At 42.3% G+C, this 19,172-nt stretch overlaps 1 protein-coding gene across 3 annotated transcripts in view; it reads left to right on the top strand.

Moving 5' to 3' along the window:
- The window catches only part of LLGL1 (LLGL scribble cell polarity complex component 1), a 114,737-nt gene that overhangs the window by 52,558 nt on the left and 43,007 nt on the right, over positions 1-19,172 (top strand). For 2 of the 3 annotated variants that reach the window (XM_077449443.1, XM_077449442.1), the window contains exons 3-5: positions 6,210-6,291; positions 10,255-10,385; positions 17,618-17,776. In XM_077449443.1, coding sequence (XP_077305569.1) covers positions 6,210-6,291; positions 10,255-10,385; positions 17,618-17,776 — 372 coding nt within the window. The remainder of the gene's footprint in view (positions 1-6,209; positions 6,292-10,254; positions 10,386-17,617; positions 17,777-19,172) is intronic. The other variant, XM_077449444.1, reaches the window with a different exon arrangement.

The raw sequence follows: 19,172 nt of genomic DNA, 5'->3' as shown, positions 1-19,172 counted from the left end.
ACGGTTGAATGATGGTAGACTGAGGACATTTAGTGTCAAAAAATAGGAGTGCGGGGAAAAGGTCTGACTTAAATATTAAATTTAATACAATTTTGCAGCAAAGTCTGGTTTTATTTTATGTTTCGGCTGTTCATTGGTTTTCTGGAGCTTTGTTTACCTACTACGTAACTTTAAAGTAGAGCTCTAGACCACCCCCCTTTTTGGGATTGAGTGGGTGGGCAGGTTGTTTCCATAACCAATGTTAAAGAATTGTTGGCCAATTTAGACTGCTGTCCAAGCTGGGATCCCCCAACCCACTTTAGGGAGATTTACACTCTACTTCCTCTTGTCTGTAGGTCAAGAAGTGAGGGTAAATCTCTTCAATGGAGACATGGACAACAATAAAACTTTTATCCCTTCACATGATCACAAAAAAAAAAAATCCTGGCTTTATATCTCAAAAGTGAACATGTCATAAAAGAAACACTGGCTCTGCCATTGCTGTGAGTGCTAGATGATTGCATTATGCTAACACTGGCCCAAACCAATCTTGCAGATAAGAAAAAGGTCCAAAGCCTTTAACACCAAAGTTATTCCTGTTGCCAAATCAGTTGTCACAAGAGATGGTGGGCTGAACAGGAAATGGATGCTTTTCAGAAGAGCTCGGTAAAGGGCTGCCTTCATAACAGTTCATGTGTTATGGGGTTAGGTTAAGGTTACCTCTCTATTTGAGGCCTTAAGGCTGCTTTCACACTGGGGCGGTATTCAGGCGTTACAGCGCTAAAAATAGCGCCTGAAAAAAACCGGCCCCTTTCTCTCCAGTGTGAAAGCCGGAGGGCTTTCACACTGGAGCGATGCGCTGGCAGGACGGTGAAAAAAGTCCTGCTAGCCGCATCTTTGCAGCGGTGAAGGAGCGGTGTATTCACCGCTCCTAAACCGCTCCTACCCATTGAAATCAATGGGACACCGCGGCAATACCGCCGGCAAAGCACCGCTTTGCGGGCGGGTTTAACCCTTTTTCGGCCGCTAGCGGGGGTTAAAACCACCCCGCTAGCGCCCGCAGACCGCCGCTAAAACGACGGTAAAGCGCCGCTAAAAATAGCGGCACTTTACCGCCGACGCCGCTCCCGCTGCAGTGTGAAAGCAGCCTAAGAAAAATATATAAAAAAAAATAATTCTGACTGGTTTTTCAATCTTCCTGACAGATAACAGACTGGTCCTGTAATTTCTTGAGCAGCAGACAGGGTCAAAACATTCGCAGTACTTGCCCATCTAACCACCTGCTCTTTGGACCCTGTTCCTTCTCAAATACTACAGTCACCCTCTGGCTCTATCCTACACTCTTTAACTCATATCTTCAACCTCTCCCTCTCTACTGGAATCGTCCCCAGCACTTTAAAACATGTGCTAGTCACTCGCATGCCAAAAAATCCTCACTTGACCCCTCCAATCTTTAACAACCTAAGACCCATCTCATTACTCCCTTTTGCCTCCAAATGTTTAGTCTACAACTGACTGAGCGACCACCTCGTTGAGACTATCCTTCTTGATCCCCTTCAGTCTGAATTTTGCCCACAGCACTCCACAAACTGCCCTCCCAAAACTCGCGCTTGCTAACAGCTAAAACCAACGGTTATTATTCCGTACTCTTACTCTTGGACCTTTTGCGCTGCCTTTTTAATACAGTTGACCACCCCCTTCTCAAACTCAATTTGCTTGGTCTCCATGGCTGCGCTCTGTTGGTTTGAATCTTGCTTATCTCACTGCACCTTTTAATGTCACTTACAACTCCACTTGCTCCTCTCCAACTCCTCTTGCCATTGCCCCCCGCCCCCCCCCCCAAGGTTCTGTCCTTGGACCTCTACTGTTCTCAATCTACACGTCCTCCTTGGGTCAGCTGATAGCCTCCCATGGCTTCCACTACCATTTTATATGCGGATGACACCCAAATCTCTCTGCCTCTCAGCTCACTCCATCAGTCTCCTCATGCATCACTGATTTACTACCGGACATATCAGCCTGGATGTCAACCTTCCTCAAACTGAATCCAAAACTGAGCTCTTAATATTTTTTCCTCCCACGTGCCCCTTCCCCTGACTTCTGTCAAGATCAATGACCCTTCCATCAGTCCGTCCACAGATGCCTGGGTTGATGGGGGTAACCTTTTAGATTCTGAACTGTCCTTTCAGGCCCGCATCCAATCCCTGTCCAAATAATGCCATCTTAGCCTCCAACATTTCTTGAATACGCCCCTTTTTACCTAATGACACCACCAAGCTTCTAATTCACTCCCTGGTTATCTCTTGCATCGACTACTGCAACTCCCTCCTCATTATATTACCTTTACATAGAATATCCCCCCTTCAGTCCATAATGAATGCTGCTGCAAGACTCATCCACCTTGCTAACCATTCAGTGTCCTCCACCCCTCTCTGCTAATCCCTCCACTGACTTCCACTCGCCAAACGAATAAAATTCAAAGTACTAACAATTTACAAAGCCATCTATAACTCTGCCTCCAGCTATATCGCTAACCTAGTCCCAAAATACCAACCAAGCCGCTCTCTTCCGTCATCCCAAGACCTCCTGCTCTCTAGCTCCCTTGTCACCGCCTCCAGGATTTCTCTAGAGATTCTCCCATCCTTTGGAACTCCCTACGCCAATCTGTCCGACTGTCCCCTAATCTATCCATCTTTAGATGATCCCTGAAAAACCTTCTCTTTAAAGAAGCCTATCTTGCTTCTAATGCACTGTTTTACGTCCTCCATCAGCTCATCTAACGAGCAGTCCCTCTGATTCCTCTTGTACCAAACTGTAATGTCTGCCTTCATTTTGTTAAGCGATGTGCAAACTGTTGGCGCTATATAAATCTTGAATAATATAATGGTTACAAGTGAGGTAACTTAGTTGGCAGAACTTTTTTTTTATTTTTATATAAAAACCCTTTTATTTTTCTGGCATTGTGTGTGTGTGTGTGTGTGTGTGTGTTTTTTTTTTTTTTATTATTTATTTTTATTTTTTATATGATGCGAGGAAATTAAGACTTGATAATGGGGAAGTTTATTTTTGGTTTGTTGCCAGGCAATATCAGCAACTTGCAGCACATGCAGGGAAAGGAGAGGGAAGAGGATGTTAAAGTAGATCTGAGGTTTACGTGTGGAATGTTTAGTTTATGAAAGCCGTATGCATCATAAACTATTTCCATGGCTTCCTGTTACAACACTGGACCATGCCTGCGCAATGTGTCCGTACAGCTTGCTTGCAGACTCCCGGAGTGGAGAGTGATAGGATGACGACACAAGAGCACAATTGGAAGATGCTTGTCATCCCATAACAAAGTATCTGAACAAGGACTTGCATGGCGGGTGGTTGGAAATGTTAGACTTGTCTTCTCTCATGTTTGTGTTTTGTTTTGTTTTTTGTCTATTTTTAAATTTTCCCAAAATGGGCAAATCAAGGATCACTGAAGTGGGGGGGGAATTGGAAATGGTGGCCTTATGGCTTTTGATGGATTTGAGACTTCCCACCTGGAATCTGGGGGCTTCCAAGTTGGTTATGTAGGCACTAAAAGTCCCAGCATGCACTGTCAGTAAGCTATGATCAGGGTAGCTGTGTGTGTTTTTTTCCTCCCAAGCTGAAGGTGTACATCAGTACTGCATGCTGGAATTAAGGTCACAAGCTGCCCCTTTTCAGGACCTCTGCTTCCGCTCCATGTGGCCGTATCCCCTCGCTGTCAGGGTAACGCAGCTCCTGGCAGCCTGCCAGTAACAGACTGGTGTGTAAAGGGTGTTTGTCTATAGGCTTGGCTGTATTCACCCTGCTGGTCATGTCACTTGATTTGCAAGGCTCTACTAACTTACTAACTGTGCTGTTTGCATACTGCTAAAGTCAGTCGGGGCTGCTGGGAACAATGTGCCCCCCCCAACCTTTCCAGGCACCAATAAAATGTATAGCCTAAAATCAGTCTTTGGAAGCCATACCAGGGGCCAATTTCTTTTGGACACCTTTAAGTGCTAAAGGCTGCTGTAAACAGTCAGATTTAAATGTTAGTTACTTTTTTATTTTTTTGGTACAATTTGGAAATTGGCATTGTTGGAACTGTGCAATATAAAGCAGGTTACACGCGTTATCTGATTGAAGATATCCTTCAGATTTAACAACGCTGTATTCTGAGGAACTGCTGAAGTCTGAGAGCCACCTGCGGCACTTTGGTACTTGTTGTGGGTTCCCGGACCCCACCAGTCTGTAGTAAGAGCATTGATTTGTAAAGGGGTAATGGCAGGGATCTCTGCTGGTCTCATGTAACACGTGTGCATTCAAGCCTGTAGCATGTCAAGTTATGGTTGCTACCTCATCCCTTTAAACCCGAACACATATAATATTTACGCGGGTTCTGTGGCTGATTAAGGTTGTAATTAAATTCACTTGGTGCCTTATCTGCATTTAATTAGCCTCAGAACCTGTGTAATTCAAATGTGTTTGGGTTTAAAGGGATGAGTTGGCAACTCTAGGTCCAGTGTCTGACCATGGTTTCCTTTAGAACAGCCTTTCTCAAACTTTTAACATGGAGGAACCCTTGATATAAATTTTCAGGCTCGAGGAACCTGGCCAGTTACTACATCTTCAGCTCACATTAGCTTAGTGTGACACTCACTGGTAACATTGCCTCTTACATTCATGGTCATTGGGAATAAACCCCCTTCCCATACATCTGACTAAAAAGATCATTGGCGTCAGTGATTACTCATCTGAGAGGCGGAAGTTGCTTATTGCTTAAGGAACCCCTAGCCACATCTGGAGGAACCCTGGTTGAGAAAACCCTGCTATAGAATATCTGCAGTCTCTGACAGTCTCTCTGTAGCGATACGTATACTGCACTTTGTGTGGTCGAGATATCAAGGGCCACAGTTGGGGCTCTGCTGTACCTCCATAAGTTGACAACCACTGACCCAAGGAATCCGTTGACTTTGTATTGAGACAGAGGATCTCATGCTATGTAGTTTGGAAAATCAATCATAATTGGATTGCATGATGTGCATGTTAGTTTGAGGAGACATGTGGAGCTTTTCAGTAAAGGCTCCACATTTCTCAAATTAACATGCACATCATGCAATCTACTTGGCACAAGAAGAAGCAATATGTCAAAACCATCATGCTCCCTTTCCGAATAAAAACGATGAACTAGCTAACTATCTGTGCCCACCATTTGCAGCTATGCTGTGGGTCAGCTTTCTGTGTTTCAGTACTTTTTTTTTTTTTTTTTTTTTTTTTCAATAAGAATTATGGGAGTATATAAGCTCCAGGTCCTCATTTATTCTTTTTGTCTATTTGGCAAAGCTTCATACATACCATCCGGTATGCCATTTTTGGCAGGGAATTGTGTGATGAGTCTGTTGGCCTAAAACCTGACCGTTAGTACGCATCTTCAGACAATTGTTGTTGTTCAACTTTCCACCAACAAATGTTGGATTTTCAGTGGACAACCGTCTGTTGTCCAGATTTTCGCATAGTCTGTACCCAAGTCTGTAACACAACACAAGTCCAAAGTACAAACACACATGCTCTGAATCAATGCTCACCAAACGCTACATTAGCAGAAAGGTGCCCAAAGGGTGAGCCTCAAGCTGAAATTCCATGTAGTACGTCACTACGTTTGTGTTTGTTGGCCGACAATTGTGTGCCGTTAGTAAGCAAGAAAAGTTCCTGGTACATGCCCTTTGGACAAAAGTCTGACACTCTGTTAGCCAACAATCCTGTGTGTGTGTGTGTGTGTGTGTGTGTGTACCAGGCTTTACGCTGCATTCACTCCTGAGCCTTTTCAGCTCGAAAAACGCCCAACAAGCAAAATTCCATTCATTTCAACAGCACCTGTTCACATCTGAGCGTTTTGTCACCTGAAGCAAAATGTCTGGAAAAACACCCTAAGCTCAAAAAGAACATGCGCTGTTTTGGGGCAGATTACAGGTGGTTTTCTGCTTTTTATATTGGTGACCTGCACAAAATCGCGGCAAAAAACGCACAACTTTTGAAGTGCTCAGGTGTGAATGCAGCCTTACTCATAAGGATGAGGGGCCAAAATATGCACCATAAATAAATAAACTATGGAGCAATATGGTTGCATCCACCATATTGCTCTCATGATGATTGTGTGTGTGTGTGTGTGTGGTAGTTTCTTATCACCGATGGATGTTAATATTTTCGATACTTTCCTTAACTTTGACTTTCTACAGATATGGGACCCCTGGAGTTGAGTTTACAGGTTTGCACAGGGACATGGCCACTGTGACCCAGCTACACTTCTTACCTGGACAGGTAGGCTCAATGATTGGGTTTCTTACCCTGCAGCGTTTGGGTTAGTCCCACCATGGTAATTGTGTATGTTCTTCCCTAGAATGTGTTGATTTCCTCCCTTAAATTTTTATATACAACGGGTAAAATAAATATTGAACGTGTCACCATTTTTCTAGGTAAATACATTTCTAAAGGTGTTATTGACTCGAAATTTCCACCACATGTTTGTATCAACCTATGTAATCCATACATACAAAGAAACCAAAACAAATGAGTTCAGACATGAAGTTGCGTGTAATAAAATGGAATGGCGCAGGGAAAAAGTATTGAACGCGCCAACTGAAATTTATTACTTGGTACAAAATCCCTTTTTTTTGGTAATGACAGCTTCAAGACGCCTCCTGTATGGAGAAACTAGTCACATGCACTGCTCGGGGTGTGTGTTTTTTGTGTGTGTGTTTTTTTTTTTTTTTTTTTTTTTTTTCTCTATTGGCTACAAGTCAGGTGATTGGCTGGGCCATTCTAGCAGCTTTATTTTTTTTTTTTTTTTAAACCAATTGAGTTTCCTTGGCTTTGTGTTTTGGGATCATTGTCTTGCTTGCTGAAATGTCCACCCTCGTTACATTCATCATCCTGGTAGATGGCAACAGATTTTTATCAAGAATGTCTTGGTACGTTTTTCCATTCATCCTTCCTTCAATGATATGAAGTTTGCCAGTACCGTATGCTGAAATACAGCTCCACGCCATGATGTTCCCACCTCCAAACTTCACTGTTGGGGGTGTTTTTGGGGTGATGTGTCATTTCACCTCCAAACATGGTGTGTATTATGGCATCCAAAGAGTTCAGATTTGGTCTCCTCTAAATCTAGATGCTATATATCCTATATTCTCCTAGTATTTAACACGCCTGTCTAAATGTTGTGCAGCAAACTTTAAATGAGCTTCAACATGCTTTTTCTTCAGCAATGGAGTCATTTGCGTGGTGAGCGTCAGGGTGGATTTGATTAAAATCAAGTTATTTTAAATCCTGATTTATATCACTAGTGAAGAAGGTTGTCCCAATCACTTTAATGGGATGGCTGGTGATGCGGCAGTGACAGCAGAAGGTGAGGGACATGGCAGCAGCAGGTGAGTGGATGCCCGCTAACAGGTGCTGCCATGATGGATCTGAAATGACAGGTGCTCTTTAAATAGAAGGACTTATTCTTACTAGTAGTTAGACTCTTGAATATTTGTAAGCAAAATTAAGGTTTCCTATTTAGAATAAGCCGTCAGGCTTGTAAAATGGCAATATCAGAACTGATTCCGTCATACAGTTTGTAGTGTACATAGATTTGCAAAACAGTGGAATAAAGGAATATTCCTGTACTTTGTTTTATCTCGTGGCTTAAATTGAAACTCTTTTTTTTTAGATTTTTTCTTTTTTTTTTTTTTTTCTTTTTTTGCAAAAGCATTTTATTTAAATAATTTTTGATTAAAAGTCTAAAAAATCGATTTTTAAAATAAAATGTAAAAATCTGATTTTATTTTTTTATCCACCCTGGTGATCGTACATACCGGCCATGGCAGTTGAGTGCATTACTTATTGTTTTATTTGAAACAATTGTACCTGCTAATTACAGGTCTTTCTGAAACTTTCCACAAGCGGTCCTTGGCTCTTGGACAACTCTTCTGAGAATTCTTTTCACTCCTCTGTTGGAAATCTTACGAGGAGCACCTGGTTGTGGCCGGTTTATGGTGAAATTTATGTTTTTTCACTTTCAGATTATGGCCCCAACAGTGCTCACTGGGACACTCAGACGTATATAAATCCTTCTGCAACTAATGGCATCAGTATGTTTTGCAACAATAAGGTTACAAGGATCTTCAGAGCTCTTTGCTTTTACCCATCATGAGCGGTTTTCTTGTGTATCCCCCTTGGTAATGAAACACATTTTTATAGGCAATCAGATGAGTGAACCAGCTATTAATTTGCACTGATAAGGGGCAGGGCGGATTTCAGCCGGTTTCTTGGCTTGCCATGCCCTTTTGCACCTCCCCTTTTTTCATGTGTTCAATACTTTTTTTTTTTTATTACACATAACTTAATATCTGAACTTATTTTTTTGGTTTCTTTGTATATATGGACTGCATGGATTGTTACTGATATGGTGAAAATAAATGCATGTCAATGGCACCTTTTTTAATGTTTACCTAGAAAAAATTGTGACGTGTTCAATACTTATTTTACTTACGCTGTGTGTGTCAATCTAGTTTTGATGGGCTTACAATTTTGGCAGATGAACACCCCTACCAAGATTCATAAAAACATACCCGATGGCATGGGCATGACCCGTCATTCCACAATAACTCACCTCCCCCCTACACCTAAAAAGTAAATATAAACCTTAACGATTAACTGCTCATATTTGCTTCCTGCTGGTCTGGTACATATACTATTTAAAGCATTTGGATATCTGTTCAACCAGTGCAAAAATTACCTGTTGATCCTGACCGAAATCCATTATAGTCGTGTGCACTTTGCAGTATCTTTCTGCCCAGGTTACCTCTGAACTACAGATAGAGGAGGGAGGAACCCTTCTGTATTCTTTACATACCTTCTGTCCTATGGGGACAAGTCTGCTCTTCCATAGATGGTAATACCACCCTGGGACAGGAAGTATATTCCCAGAAAAAAAGTGCCTCACTTCCAAGCCTAGAACCAGGTCACCCTCTAGCAGGCATGTACTGGCCATCAGGGCTATTGGGAGTTTCCCGGTGGGCCGGTTTCAGTGACGGCGGAGGTAGAGCAGGCGGGGACTCCCAAACCCTGTCCACCAATAAGCTAATCTCCCGCTGTGTAGCTATTTAGAAAAAGTCTCAGTGCCCTCTGTGTTCAGGGGGGGAACATTGATGGGCACTGGTGTGGCTGCGCTGACCAGGCTGCATTAATGGGCACTGGTGTGGCTGCGCCCAATAGTTGACTGTTTTTACATATGCGTTTTTGCGCAATTTTGTGTACAGTTTTATATACTGTTTTTGTGTATGTTAGCAAAATTCGAATGGGCCGGTCTGGATGAAGTCCAGGGCCAAATTTTTATTTTTATTTTTTTTGTCTAACCTTGCTCTCCAGAGAGACTAGGTGTCAGATTCCAAGGAGATTCTTGTCCAATGCCCCGCAAGCCAAATATGGGCAGGAAAAAAAAAAGTTGGCAAGTGCAAAATTCTGCAATTTTTATTGATCCAGATAGACGGGGGAATCGCTGTCTGTATCCCTGTCCATTTGTCTGATGCAAAGTTCATCAGCATTGCATTTTAAACCGTGTTGCCAACTTTCTTTTTCCTATGGGAAATGTGTTGCTGGTAGGATTACCAGGTAAAAATAAGGGGGAGAAAAAAATCCTGGGAAAAAAGCCTGTATAAAACCTTATCTAATTTCTAGTAAGCTGCAGTATATTAGATTTGTTTCATCAGATTGATGTCTTGTCTCTTTATTTTTTTTCGTATGCTAGATTGAAAATCAATAGTTTACTAGAGTACTCATAAGACCGAATATAACTTCCCACGATGATGTATTGTAATATTCTTTTTGTTTCTGTGCATGCATGGTCTTTATCCTTCTCTCTCTCTCCTTTTTTATTTTATTTTTTTTCCTCTTCGGACGATTACTGTCCTTATTAAACAAAAATTATTTGTTCTGTTCTCTTAGGATTTAAAATGTACATGCTTATCCCTCGAATAATTTTGCATGAACTGTTGTGATCGGCTCTCCAAAGCTGTGCACTAACAATCAGATTATTAAATGATCACTCCGAAACCTCCCCCCAAGTTTTCTTTTTGTGTGTATTAGGCTTTAGCCAGAAATGATGTACTATGTGGTTAATTGGCTTCTACGCAAATTATCCCCTCTTGTTTGCATGGCGAGCAGCTTTGTAAGCTTTCTTAAAGCCTAATTTCAGTATGAACTGTTTAGTTGTACAGTAACTTCTTGCTTGCCTTCCAGGGTCGTCTCCTGTCCCTGCTGGATGATAACACACTCCATCTGTGGGAGCTTCAGCAGAAAGATGGCTGTTCCGAAATCGAGGAAACCAGAAGCTTCGTCCTTCCAGGCCGACCAGGGTTCGACTGCGCTAAGTACTCAAACTCCTCTTCTTTCTCCCTCACGCTTGTGGCTGAGCAGATTTAAATTGGAAGGCAAGCAGCAGGGGTGCCTCTAGACCACAGAGCAGGGGATCAATTCTTCATTGTCTGAGTGCAGATATAGTGTGTGAAAAAGGCCACTGCTGAGCAGACCTGGAGTGAGTGTCTGTAAGAACTGAGCACCCAACTGCTGCCTAAATGCAACGGAGATTCCTTCATTTGCGTTTTAGTGTGGCTGGAGGGATTGAGTGATTTTCTGTCTCTGAAACCCAAAGTACAGCCAAAGCCCTTTTGACTGTTGTTCTCTTGGGGATCACAGGAGCGCAGTTTGTTTTGCACTCCTGTGACCCGTTTTGAGTAGACGGGGCTGAAGTCACACAGCCGGTCCAGGCTTGGGAAAGATCGCGACAATATGGTCGGGATCTTCCCACAACCCTAGACCGGCACCTGGCTCAGCCTCTCAATGAAGCACTGAGAGGCTGAGCAAGCCACTCCAGTAAGTGCGGGGGGAGGGGCAGAGCAGACAGCGGTGACTGATAGTCGCAGACTCTCTGCTCACAGGGCTCAGTAATGAACAGTGTTTGATCGCTCAGTTATCAGTCTTAGATGGTGGGGGGGCCAGGGTCAGATGCGGCATCGGACCAATTTTGCATCCACCCAAGCAAGTATGCTTCTTGGGGATAAACCCCATCATTTTTAAAGATCAGCTCCAGCTTTACGGTCACTTTAACCGGCTGTTGGACACAAACTTTCTGTTTCACACCCAGAACAACATTGAGTCGGCCTGAGTTCTTCTCAGCCATTCATAGTCTGCTTTGTATTCTCTGAATGTTTACAAATCTTCCTCTGGCTGAGGTGGAGATCTGTCTGCCTCTCCGGTTTAGCCTAACTCAATTGTATTCTGAGCGTGGGATGGGACTTTGGTTTTAAAAAAAAAAATAAAAAAAAAAATAAAAACAAACTTAAGGCTTTTGAGTGCAAAATCGCGTACCTGTATGTGAGTTCTCTCCTCAGCTCTGGGGCACACACACGCTGCTCCCGCTGTGATTGGACACGCCGCTGCTGCTGGCCACCCACGATTGTTCACAGAAGAGGCAGACCGGTGGTCTGTGAGGGAGGAAAATGGAGAACTTGTGTTCTGCTGTTTTCCTCGTGTCCCTGCAATCCCTAGGAGAATACTTAACCCTTTGATTGCACCTGATAACCCCTTCCCTACCAGTGTGATTTTATACAGTTGCAGTGCTTTATTTAAAATAAAAGTATTTTAAGCACTGATCGCTGTATTGATATCGCTGGTCCCCAGAAAATGTCACTTAGTGTCAGATTTGTCTGCCTCAATAAAGCAGTCCCGCTAAAAATTGCTAATCACGGCCATTGCTAGTAAAAAAAAGTGTCCATAAATCAATCTCATAGTTTTGTAGACGCTATAACTTTTGCACAAACCAATAAATATATGCTTATTAGTTGTTTTTTTTTTTTTTTTTTTTTATACCAAGAATATGTAGCGGAATACATATTGGCCTAAATTGATGACAAAATTCGATGCATTTTTTTTTTTTTTTTCACCGCAGAGGGGATCAAATGCCACCAAAAGAAAGCTCTTTGGCGGAAAAAAGGACGTCAATTTTATTTGGGTACAGTGTTGCATGACCGCCCAATTGTCAGTTAAACCCACACAAAAATGGCCTGCTCAGAGTGGGGGTAAAACTTTCCGGAGCTAAAGTGGTTAAACAAAACTTGTTGGCTTTGAAATTTTATGTCCGACAGTTCGTTCACCCCAGGTTGCAAGAAAATCCCCCCCCCCCCCCCCCCCCCCCCCAACACGTTGTGGAGCTTGTATTTTGTCGGTGGAAGCTATAGCTGCCGGCAATGATTGAATGGAAAAAAGGAGACAGGCTGGTTGCACTGAAGTCAAGTGGTCGACTTCAGTACATACATCCTGGTCCATACATGGATCAAAATTTGGCCAGAACCTGCTGAATTTTCAATCCTTCGATGGCCCGGCTTTAGGTCATAACGGATCTAAAGAAGTCCTGTAGCCTTCTCCAGTAGCCTAGAGCACAATGGCTCTTGCCTACATAGAGCAGTATGTGGACGACTCAAACACATTGTAACCCATCAGAATTTATCGCTGATCTGCCTTCTGTTAAGTGATTGGTTGCTGTGAGTGCCCGCCCCCTTTCCATATTGCCCTGATTGTGCAGATGGCCTGACTCTAGGCAGACAGAATACAAGCGTGAGGAGGAGGAAGAGGGTCACTCTGGTGGAAGCTTTAAATGCTGCTGGTGATTGGGAACCACACAAGATCTTTTTATTTTTTATTTTTTTTTATTTTTTTTATGCAAATTTTCTAATGGCGTTTGGTAATATGTCACTTCTCTCATTTACGAACACAGATTTACCTTTCATATGTGGAGCATGTATGCCTACTTGTCATTTTTCATTTCATAGCATTAAGACCTAAGTGTAACTACATAAAAAAAACTGAAAAATTTGCACAAGGGACATTACCTGCAGTCAGTAGCATGATGTGTCCCTTGTGCTGATTCTTCTCCTGTTATAAATCCTCCATTTCTGAATCTCAGATTATATCATTACACTCCAGGGGCCCAAAAACAGTTAAAAGTATTTTCTTTTAGAAAGCAGTCGCATTCTGAGCAGAAGAGCCTGTGCCCTGCCAGCATGAGGATTTCAAAGACAATCTAGCTAAAAACGTATCTGCCAAATATTATACCAATTGGGTCCCAGTGTCCCCTATGGTGCCTTATAGGCCTGTGTATTCCTATATATACTGTATGTAGTTGGTTGGGTAATATAAAGTGCCAAAATCAGGCTAAACTTATTTCTGTGCAATTGCTTTGTGTACTGGCATTGCTTGCTGATGTACATTCCTGAAGCATTACCCATATTTACTAATGGATTTTAAGAAAATGTGTGCTTGAAATGTTTATTTGGTTGGCAAATATACATACCCTTTTTATTACTATTTTTTTTTCCCCCTCCCTAACATTGTAAATGCGGGGCGATTTATTGGCAGAAGATTCACTTATAAAGTCTTTTTTTGTTTTTATGGTTGCCTTGTCCATGCTATCGGAAATAATGCACAAAATTTAACTTCTCTGGTGCATGATGTATTGTTGTCTGTTTTATAGATAGATAGATATAATCTCTCTCTATATATCCCTGTACATATACCCTTTTTTTTTTTTTTTTTTTTTTTTTTTTTTTTTGCTCCTCCTCCTCCCCCCCCCCCTTTTTTTTTTTTTTTTCTCTCCTCTTCAAAGTGCAGAATTTTATAAAGCTGGTCTGTGCTATCCGAAAAAAGGGAGTAGGGAGCTGAAGTTACCCTGCAGAGCTCAGTGAGGAGGAAAGACACCTCCCACCTCACCCTCCATCACACAGAACACAGCAACAGAGCTGAGCCTGTCATTCAGTTCAAGCTCCCTTCCCTGTCGCTTTTTTTTTTCTTTGTGTCAAGAAAACTTGTCAGAAGTGATTCATGCTGATGGCAGAGGAACGAAGCAGCAGACAGAAATGACACTTGGTTGTCTGAATTGAGACAAGTACACGCTATAGAACAGTGGTTCTCAACTCCCGTCCTCAGGACCCACTAACAGGCCAGGTTTGCAAGATAAGTGAAATACATCACAGGTGATATCTTTTGCTACTCGGTGGTTGCAGTATTCTGGTCTGCATCTCCCCAAGGTGATTAAAATCTGGCCTGTTAGGCCCCTTTCACACTGGGGCGGTTTTCAGGTGCTACAGCGCTAAAAATAGCACCTGCAGTGGTGCGCTAGCAGGCCGGTGAAAAAAGTCCTGCTAGCCGCATCTTTGCTCCTAAACAGCTCCTACCCATTGAAATCAATGGGACAGCATGGCTATACCACTGGCAAAGCAGCGCTTTGCAGGCGGTTTTAACCAGACTGCAGACTGCCGCTTAAAAGACGGTAAAGCGCAGCTAAAAATAGCGGCGCTTTACTGCCGATGCCTGCACCGCCCCAGTGTGAAAGGGGCCTTAGTGGCTCCTGAGGACGGGAGTTAAGAACTACTGCTATAGAGGATATGTTTTGTTTGACATTTCATGTCTGTGGTTTACAACCACTTTAATTAAATTAATTTCACATCAGACCCCCCCCCCCCCCCCCCCCTTAAATCTCAGGTTGGCCTGTAGCGCTCTGTGGATGACAGCTCCTAACAACAACCCTTTAGCTGTCCTGCAAGAGCCTTCTGCTTTGCACACCAACCACATGGTGGTTTGCTTGACACCACTGCCATTCATAGAGCGCCTTGTATTTTTTATTTTTTTTTATAATACAACCAAGTGTTTTTTGAAAGGGTGAGAGGCAGTGATGTCATGATCTCCACCTTTCTAAATCAGAGAACGCCTTGTGTTCAGTGAAAACCTTACAAGGTGTTCCATGAATGGAGGCAGTCCTGAGTGAGCAACCCCTGTGGTAAGTGTACGGAGGAAGACATGACCATATTCTAATGTGCCATTGTTTCTGGTAGCTGGACCATGCTAACTTTTCCTTTAGAAGGGGACCCTAGAATGATTGAATGCTTGTGTGCTCTATTTCAGTATGCAGGTGTTCTGGAACCCCAAAAAAGCATCTAGTCAAGGATATTCTGCATATCTGAAGCTTATGTAAATGACTTGATGTCCTAAAGTACATGCTGTGCAGCTCTGCTCTAGACAACCCATCCCCCCCCCCCCCCCCCCCCCACAGCTCACCTTATCCTATCTCCAACTTTCATACCGTTGCTCAGCAACATACATCCGTATCAATGACAACAGGGCTGAATCGTGCCAGTCTCATGCATGTTTTATTGGTTCCTCTACAATGCTGCCGTGTCCAGCTGTTCATCAGAACGAGCTGCGTAGCCGATAGTCATTCTATAATTCATTACTGTAGCCCAAACAAGACACCTTCCCAAAATGCTCTGCCCTGCTTGAGCCTTTGATGCCACTGCTGTGCCCGGTCCTCTGGAGGATGTGACACCCATGTAACAACTAAACAAAGAATAAACTCCTTGCCTGTCATTCCATAAAACAGGTTCACCACTCTTTTTCAAAAATGCATTTCCTCTGACTTGTCCATCTCCAATTTCTTTTATTAGCGTACAGCCATAATTGTTTGCTGCTGCTGCTAAACGTTCTCCCCATAAATCTGTTTTTGGTTGCTTCAAAGTCATAGGCTGTCAAAGGAGATCATGCCGATACAACTGTAATTCCAAAATGGAAACAGATTCTTTAGGAAAGCATTTAAACACTTCATTTACTCTCTGAAAAAGCTTTGTGGGATTTTGCAGCTTAAAGGGTAACTCCACTTTCATGGGAAAATAAAGCAAATAATAAAAAAATAAAAAATTCTAGCATAGTCGTATTGTAATTGAATAAAAAATAATTCTCTATGCAATGCAATATGGCTACCTGGAGGCATTCTCTACACAGATGGTGTACTGAATGCCCCCCCCCATATGTAATTTCCTGCTTGTGTGATTGGATTACGGGTTTTCCCAGAAGTTTGCACCAAGGTGCAAACCAGATTTTGTGCATCCCCCCCCCTGCAACAAAAAACGTAATTTTGGTGAGATACTTCCAAAGGAAAATCATGTCTAAAGGGATGCACACCCAGCCACTTTCCTCATTAGAACCCTGCAAAGTGCAGCAGCCGATTTGATAATTATAAAATAACTCCCATTAGATTCACTTTCCAGAATACCAAAGGTAGGAATACAGTGGGTCACAGATAAAGGGCCAATCACAGCAGCCCTTTACCGTGTGATCAGCTGTGTCCAATCCAGCTGGTCACATGTAAACAAATGCTGGTTATCGGCATTTCCTTTCCTCTGTGCCGCCTCATCTGTGCCGCCTCATCTGTGCCGCCTCATCTGTGCCGCCTCATCTGTGCCGCCTCATCTGTGCCGCCTCATCTGTGCCGCCTCATCTGTGCCACCTCATCTGTGCCACCTCATCTGTGCCACCTCATCTGTGCCCATCTCAACAAAAGTGGAGTTGCGCTTTTAGCCACAATTATTGTCAGCAATTACCGGCGGTGGCACCGTCCTAATTGGTGTGATGCCGCATTTGCAGCGCCACACTGATTTCAAAAAGTCGTTTCTGTACTATTTGCAGTTTTCGGGGTGCAATTCTCATTGACATCTGTGCAGAAACCCACACAGATATCTGTGAAATTGTAGCGGAAATCAGGACTGACGTGCGAGAGTCTGATCACACAAGTTCATTTAAACTCACACAGCTCAGTGCGAACCTGGGCTTAAGCTCTTTATAAACAAAAAAAACAAAAAACAAAACTGGAAGTTGATTTGGTTTCAATGCAGAGCTGCACCAGATTTTGCACTCTCCACTTTTAGTAAACCAACCCCTATGTTGCAGCAATGCACACTTTGTATTGGTGCAGTACCATTCATTTTGAACAGCCCTCCATCGCACCTAGGGTTGCCACCTCATCCCTTTAAAGCCGAACACATATGAATTACACAGGTTGAGGCTAATTTAATGCAGATAGGGCACTAAGTGAGTTTAATTACCACCTTAATCATCCACAGAACCTGCGTAATGTGTGTTCGGGTTTAAAAGGATGAGGTGGCAACTGTATTTGCACCTTCAGATGGAAATGTGTCGCAGTGAAACGTGATGCAACCCATGTTGGTGCCTTGTGATGTACTTCCACAAAAAATGGTTCAATTGCCCTGAAGTGCACGTCTGTCGGCAAGTGCGTCGGGGTGGCATTCAAAAAGAATGACAATGTAACACACCAGCCTAAATGTGCATTGCTAAATGCATTACCGCAACAGTATAGTGTGAGCAACCCTTATGCAAATGCCATTTATAAGTGGTGACTTCTTATGATTAGTCTGTCTATAGATTGTAATTGAGAGAGGCGCAATTATTTGCAGCAGGAGCAAGCGCAAATATGGCTGCTTCGCTACATAAACTAATATAAAAAGAAACCATCATGTATTATATTTTATTTTTATTTTTAATGATAAACTGAGCAGATTTATAGACACCCAGTCTTGTTCATCTTTAAATTGGTTAGTTATCCTTTAAAATGAAATGCTCCTTTTAAAGGTAACTGAAAAGGAAAATGCATGTGAATGGTGAGCCTGTCTGCTGAAAAGGAAAATCCATTTAGTATGGGATAAGGATTTTTTTTTTCTTCCAGTAATGACCATATTAACAATCCCTCTTCTGTCCACAGCTCTCCTCCAAGTGTCACCCGTGTAACGGTTATTTTGGTGACCACTTCCTGTGATGTGGTTGGCCTGGGAACAGAAGGAGGAGGGGTTTATTTTGTACAGATCCCAAGTTTGAAGCTGTTGGAGGACCAGACTTTGCTGCAAGATGAAATTGTACAGAGGTAAGGAGGCCTGGGGGGGGGGGAGGGGTGGGGGTGTTGAGCATGGCAGCAGGCAGGTTCAGTGGAATGTAAGAAGGGGTCACCGACACCACTTCATATTGAACAAAAAACTAAACCGGAGTGTGCTGAATGAATGGTCTTCAAGGAATCGATTATCTGCGCTTTTAGTTAACCTTCTAGTACCAAGATCACACCATGCACCAAATAGAGTGGAATAATATCTAATCAATCCAACTTCAAACATACAGTATTTATTTAAACTGTATGTATGTTACGACAGAAAAAAAAAAATGCAGTCCATCTGATACATTTACAATGTTTAATCTCTATAAAGACGTTGCTGAAGTACAGAAAGATACTTGTACAGAAATTCACTCGTCTTCTAAGCCCTGTTGTGGGCTGATGACACGGCTTATTTGTGGACTGAGTAGTGTCAGCCCTGCCCAGTTCTGTTTTTTTTTTTTTTTTTTTTTTTTTTCATAATTAATTTTTATTAGGAATTTTACACCTCAAAGACAGGGATTATAAGTCATCGGGCATTACAGAGCTATACAACATTGGTACAGAATGACTTTTAGCAAAAGACAACTGGGCAAATTACTCATACCCACTCACTCACAGTTTTTGACTTGAAAGATAATTTATTTTGCACTTGTTGGACAAATAAAACCATTTTGTTTTTTTGGCTTTTTTAATGGTATAGTTAAAAAGAAGCAAATAGCAGATAATTATTGAAGTTTACGTACACTTAAATGTGCATCACAACATCCATAAAATAATGTACAATGTATTAAAGCTTATACGTACAGAACTATTGTAGCTTGTCAGTTGTAGCAGATGTAAATAACATTAAGGGCTCTCTTCAGATGGGCAGGGAGTGGTGAAGACAGCAATGAGCCATACTTTTACAACCCCCACCCTGGCTGCCCACCTGAGTTGAACAAGGCTGTACACATGCCATGGCTGTGATGCTTTGCTTCACAGCCACGGCATTATTAACTTGGGGTGCCATTTCAGCCACTCTGTTTTTGAGGCTTAAAATATCACAACCTCCTATTCCCCCCCCCCTTTTTTTGTTTGTTTTTTTCCCTTTAATTAAAATTGTTTTTTCTATATTTTTTATTTAATTTTTTTTGTATTAAAATCCATTTTGGTATTGGGTTTTTTTATTTCCTGAAAATATAGTTTAGATCGAGATGTTGTGCAAATATTGTGCGACTTAGTCATAATGTTTATCGTCTCTTTATTCTACAGGCCCTCTGCTTTCAGAAAATGGATCATTTTCTGGGGGGTTTAAAGTAGAACTATAGGCAAAACTTCTTTTATTTATTTTGAATAGAGTAAAGGTTATAACTAACCCCGGCAGATTTATTTCAATTTTTATCTTTATCATCCC

This window comes from Lithobates pipiens, unplaced genomic scaffold (genome assembly GCF_037356315.1).
Source record: "Lithobates pipiens isolate NorthernLeopardFrog02 unplaced genomic scaffold, aLitPip1_a1.2 Scaffold_22, whole genome shotgun sequence".
In the NCBI taxonomy this organism is placed as follows: domain Eukaryota; kingdom Metazoa; phylum Chordata; class Amphibia; order Anura; family Ranidae; genus Lithobates; species Lithobates pipiens.
Note: the sequence above shows the minus strand (reverse complement) of the source record. Positions and strands in the feature narration are given on the sequence as shown.